Source organism: Ornithodoros turicata, unplaced genomic scaffold (assembly GCF_037126465.1).
Source record: "Ornithodoros turicata isolate Travis unplaced genomic scaffold, ASM3712646v1 Chromosome15, whole genome shotgun sequence".
In the NCBI taxonomy this organism is placed as follows: Eukaryota; Metazoa; Arthropoda; class Arachnida; order Ixodida; family Argasidae; genus Ornithodoros; species Ornithodoros turicata.
Window position 1 is genome coordinate 778,623 of NW_026999318.1, and position 6,000 is coordinate 784,622.

Genomic DNA, 6,000 nt, shown 5'->3' on the forward strand with positions numbered 1-6,000 from the left:
CGAAATAAGGAAGTCATTGAAAAGGTCCAGCTGCAGGACTCGAACCCATATATTCTGGATTGCCGGACTGACACGACCTTGGAAGTCCTTGGAAAGGCATGTTAGCTTAGCTCAACTGGTAGAGCTCTGGACCGGCAATCCAGAAGATGTGGGTTAGGGTCCTACAGCTGGCTAACCTCTTCAGCGACTCCCTTCTATATTAATTCATTTCCTCATCAGTTTGCTGCATTCTCTACTTTTTTACGCCTCCTTCGTAGCATCTTCTGGACAACCGAGATGCCACACTGTTGCATAATAAGTTGTCAAAAATCGTATCTCTCTCAATGGTTATCTTAAAGGAGCACTGAGGTAACCCCCCCCCAAACTTTGTTTTTTTGCCGCAGCATATTCTGCAACAAATAACACTATTTCCTGCGAAAGAACGACGAGTACAAGTGACCTATAGAGCGTGCACGAGGCCTCTGTTCCGCACACCTTCAAAAAATCCTCTCCTCGTGAAATGAGCACATTGGAGCCATAGGGAAAGTCGCGCTGCAACGTGGTCCCCGGGCATGCGACTCGTGACGTAGGGGGGCACAGCTCGAGCAGGTTTAAGCGCCGCGTGAGCTGAGAAGAAACAAACAATAAAAATGGCACTGGAAGATCCCTAACATCACACGAGGGCAGCTGTTTTCCCCGGCGGTTCGTGTAAATATGATTGCGCGGCTGTAATACACTGCAGAACCTGTGAACCCCACACGCGACCTGTGAACCCAACAATCACAGCCATAATCATAACGGGTTCCAATGCGGCAATCTCTTAGGGAATTACGAGGGGGGTTGACATCACACAATAAAAAGGACACTGGATAGATAGTGACCTTTATCTGCAGCGCCATTGTTCTTGACTGAGGGTGACATGGCACGCACGAGCCAGTCTAGGGTTAGGGACGGGCTCCATTGTGCCTAAGCAGGGGTGGGCAGTAGTAGTAATACCTCGTATTATGATACTATTACTGTAATACTTTTGAATATTTGTATTATGTATTATAATACTCATTTTTGAAATGTATTTGTATCTGCATTATAATACACAAAATCGAGGCATTACATTTATTGTAATACTTTTAAAGGTGTAATACTTTCTCAGGGGTCATAAGTCTGTCATGCTGAGTGTCACTGGTGCATTTTATCAGTAGTTTTTGGGGTTGCATAAGCATTCGGACACGAACAAGGACACAACCCTTGACAAGATGCTAAAAATGAAAGCACCTGAAATAAAACAAGAGTGGAGAATGACTGCATGTCTTGATAAGTAATGCCCAAATTGTATATATTTCTGCTTTTCATTTCCTCACCAAGTTTCGCATCAACGTATTACTAGTATTACTCGTGTAATACACACAAGTATTTGTATTAGGTATTATAATACCTCAGAATCAAAGTATTATGTATTACTGCTATAATACAAAATATGAGTATTACTGCCCCCCCTGTGCTTAAGACACAATAAATGACTTGTACTGAACATACAGGTTTTTGATACTCTGTTCATTAAGAGCGATGTAGAACTGAGTTTCTGTTCTGTATTTGCCTCAAGAACGAACACAAGCAACATTTCGGTCAGCCGTATCACGTGATGGTTTTAAGCCACGCATTGAATGGATTCTGGCGTAGGTGGTGGAATATATTCAGTTTAGTATAAGTGGTTAAATTCGCGGGCTCAATAATTCGCGGATTTCTGAGGGGTCAGGATCGGGCAATAATTCGCTGAACCTTAAATTCACGGCACCACGACTTTTGACCCTGCACCAGGAGTCTCAAGAGCCTTCCACCAGGAACTTCTGGGAAGAAACAAAGTAAAAAAAAAACATACCACAACTGGGCACTTTAGAGCCCTTCTGACTCTGACAGCTGTGATCTCCTTACTCGTCTGGTATCTGGTGCGCGGAGCAGGTACGATTGGCATTACGATAGTGAATCTAACTTCTGCAAAGGCTGATTTGCGTGCCAGCGTGCTCAAACTCGTATATGATGGCTGGATGGTCCAGGCTTACAAAGAACCGGAATCACAGGATGCGGAAATCTGCACTGGATTTTTGTGGGCTGAGCGCTGAACCATACTGTCTCCATTTGCAACGGAGGACTGAACACTTTATGAGGCAATGCACTCTAACAGTGCAATAAACCCCATATGTAAGCTAACTAAGTGTCTTGGGCCTTATTCCTCGGATATTTCTTTCTCGTACTTTTCAGCCACTGGCTTGAATATTTCGTGGAGCTTGAAATTCGCAAAGAAAACTGCGCTCGTGAATTTCGCGAATATTAGTTCCACACGAAAATGACTATTTATACAGTATTCGATTCAAATATAGGATTCCCTGTCCGATTCGAAAATTGAATCGAACGTGGGGTTACTTGCTTCTGGATTCCAAAACTTTGAATATTTGTGCATTCCTAATCATTACTGGTACAGCTTTTACTGCTTATAGTAATTTCCGAAATGCTTTGCCTCAAAGCAAGAGCATTACTTATGGTCACAGAAACGTCGGAAAGCCCTGTCTTACTTTCTCATGCAGAGAGAGACACTGTTAAATATTACCTGTCATTTTCTTTCAGTGCAGTATTTGTGAATGACCAATGACGATGTTCCCTTTTTTTGTGTGTGTATGTGTGTGTGTGTTTTTTTCTGTGGCGACATGCATGACTGCAGTGAAGAGCATGGAGCAGTCGGTGATGTTGATTGTCCTGCTACAGCTATGCGAACAAATTGTGCATTTCAAATGTTATAGCAGACGAGGCAATCCAACATTGAAGGACAAACACAACATAAGCCTCACAACAACCAGTTATATATTTTCTCAACTTCCAGCTGCCTCACTTTCTTCAACTGGTTTGCTTGTATATCATGCCTTAGTCCAATCTCATATAAGCTACGCCTTTTCAGGTCTATGGCCTCACAGGTAGAACATGTCTAAATACATTACGCACTTAGATACAATAGTACTTAGATAACTACTATCTTTTGTGCACAGACAGCTGCAACCTTTCCCTTTACCTTGCTATCGGTTCTCAATGCTTTCGACGTCCTCAAGGTAAAACTTGCATTGCTCGTTTATAAATACATCCACGGGACCCATGGGTGTTCCTCGTTGTTCCAGCTGTGATGTGCATTGTTCAAACTCTATTTTCAATAAAATCAAATTAAATAAAACTGCCATCATTCAATTGTGTTTGTGGCATGCGGCATGTTCCCTATTGATAAGGATTATGAGCTTCCTATTTTGAAATCAACACAAGGAATGCTGTTCGTTAGAGAAGTCTGCACAAAATAGGTTCTGTGTGTCGCTTGCTATGTGGGGACTTTGTTCAATCATGGTTCAGGCTTGTTCAGTCCCAGAGACGACACACATTCCCCTTTCTCGCATATTTGTGTGCTCATCATTTTGACTAAAACAGTGGGCAGGTAACTTACCTAGATGCCACAGTGACAGCAGCCGGCTTAGGCAAAATGGGCACGGGCCTACTTGCATTATTCAGCTCTTGAATAGGCTCAGGAAGGAACACTGTGGGTGAATCCAAGGGAAGGTTAACTTCTGAAAGAAGGGATGTGTTGATTGCGGCCCCTAGCGACAGGTCGGGAGCGTCCTGCACAGTCGGGACTGAACCTGGGCTAGAACTGCTACGTTGGCCGTCACTCGCATTTGTGAGAGGGTCGGTGCTGCCCTGGACGGCATCACTTTTCATTATGTTATCAATGAGAGTAAAAAATTCTGGGTTCATCAAATCTTCGGGCAGGAGAGCATCTTGCAAGTCTTGCCCATACGAAGCAAGTAAATTGCTGCCATCGCTGTAACACAGTTGACTTAGATCAACGTCTGCATCCAGACAAGGTATATCAGAAGTCAGTTGGGTTGTGTTCTGTAAGGCATGAGCGAGCTCAGAATCAGCCTTTCCCAGCTGCCCGTCACACGTGTTGGACTGCTCCGGAGACAGCAGCACGCTGGATGCTGTGTCCAGCCTCGCTTCCAACTCATTCCTTTGAGTTTCGGCGTAATGCGGGTAACTTAAGTTATTGGTATTGAGAGGAGATCCCGAGGAGCTGTTCGAAAACGGCGAGTCGACGGACGTACCGTAGGGACTCGTGCTGTCGAAGCTTGGACTCGGTGTTTGATAATTGGTTGTGTTCGGTCTGGAGGTTGCATTAGGCGACGGTCCCGGGGTCTCATGGGGCACCCGAGTGTAAGAGGTGTTATCGAAGGCGAAAATTTGCACAGCATCCTGGTCAAATTCATAGCCCAGGTGAAAAGCGTCACCGTATGGAGATGCGCGAATTTTCTCGTCTCTCACACGCACTGGGCCACGGCAAACAACTTGTTCAATATTTGGCTCATTCTTCTCGTCTGGCGAAAGTCCCGCATTCCTGTCGTTGCTATCAAACTCCTGCGACGACGATGATGCGTAACCATCGTCTATCGATAAACGGGCTCCCTCTCGTGGTTTATGAACCGACTCGTCCGACGGTCCGAGTGCAACATTCTCGAAGAGGCACCGCAGGCATTCAATCACACTGTCTTCGGACATGACTTTCACAGTTCCCGTCGCAAACAGATCGGGGGTAAACAACACTACAGTTGGAACACGAGAACGCCAGACAAATTGTTTATGTTGACGGCCTTGTAAACAAACATGCGCATAGTGACTCACCAGCTACCGACGCCGTGGAACGATGTAAATTGACAGATACTTCACGGATGTAAGCAGCTCTCAGAAAAACGCTGCAGGGTCACTTGCGTAATATTGCCGTAAGTTAATACTGAGAAATACGAACTACAGCTACAGCGAGAACAGCAACCACCACCGCTCCCATCTACATACTCCAACTGCCAGCGATTATGATGTCACAGGTCACATGTCAGATTTGCCGTATGCTGCTGCGCCCTGCGCGTCGCGATGAAAGGGCAGAAATGGCACGTAACGAGGAGGCCGGATGAACGTACGTATGGTTGCATGTACGTTGCGCGTCGTAATCGTCAAGTGGAGGGCGTGGACGGCGGACGTGATTCGTGCCGTGTGAAAAACCGAGACGCAAAGAACAAAAGCATTACACCAGATATTTTTGGTGTTTTTTTAGGAAAATGTTAGATACATACATTTTTGTATGTGTATTATGTAACCGTAACCAGAAACTTTTCCCTGCACTTTGTATCCTTTGTGCTTTGGAGCTGTTAAGATACATGTGACACGCAGGGTTAACACCAACCTGAACGAATGCCATGGAGGCCGGGCACACCGCGTTCTGAGGAGGGCGGGGGGGTGGCAAAAAATTTTGGGGAAGGGTGAGGGGAGGTTGGATAGATCGGTTTCCCTGTACTTTAGCGAGCCTGGCTTTGAGAAGAAGTTACACTTGAGGGAATTACGTTTCAACGAAAGGAAAGCTGGCTTTATCGAATTACGCTTTGGAGAACACTGTTCTCCGAATGAAGTTTTGATTTCGGTTTCAACATTCAATGATCGAACCACCAAGTAGTCTGTTTGAGCGACTGTCTTTTATTTATTTATTTACCCTCAGGGCTACAGCATTAAAGAGGGGAGGGGCTTGAAACAAAGCAGGAACAATGTGGAATACAAAAAAAAAAAAAATAATAATAATAAAAACACAACGAACCAAAAACACGAGCATAGATAGTATCACTGGTGGACAATCAGATTAGTATATGTAAAGCTCAAATAACCTTACGCTGCATTCAAGTGGTCGTGAAGCAGTTTTCTGAACCGTCTACCGTCAGTGATGGAGGTAAGGTGACCCGCGAGATGATTCCATTCCAGTGAGGTTTTAGGTAAAAATGAGTCAAAACACGTTTTAGTAGTGCAGGATGGGACACCAAGTTTCTGGCGATGATCAAGCCTTGATGAGACGTATGATGGATGTGCAATTAAATGGAGTTTTAGCGTTTTTGATTTCATTATCCCTGGAAGAAGAGTACAGATATTTCGTACAGAATGCGTGCTTTATGTTAG

The 6,000-nt window shown here is 44.7% G+C and overlaps 1 protein-coding gene across 1 annotated transcript in view; it reads right to left on the minus strand.

Moving 5' to 3' along the window:
- The window catches only part of LOC135372509 (putative ankyrin repeat protein RF_0381), a 72,696-nt gene extending 67,686 nt beyond the window's left edge, over positions 1–5,010 (minus strand). The window contains exon 1 of the mRNA XM_064606111.1: positions 3,455–5,010. Within this exon, the coding sequence (XP_064462181.1) occupies positions 3,455–4,563 (1,109 nt within the window). The 5' untranslated portion in view covers positions 4,564–5,010. The remainder of the gene's footprint in view (positions 1–3,454) is intronic.
- Between the last annotated feature and the right edge of the window lie 990 nt (positions 5,011–6,000).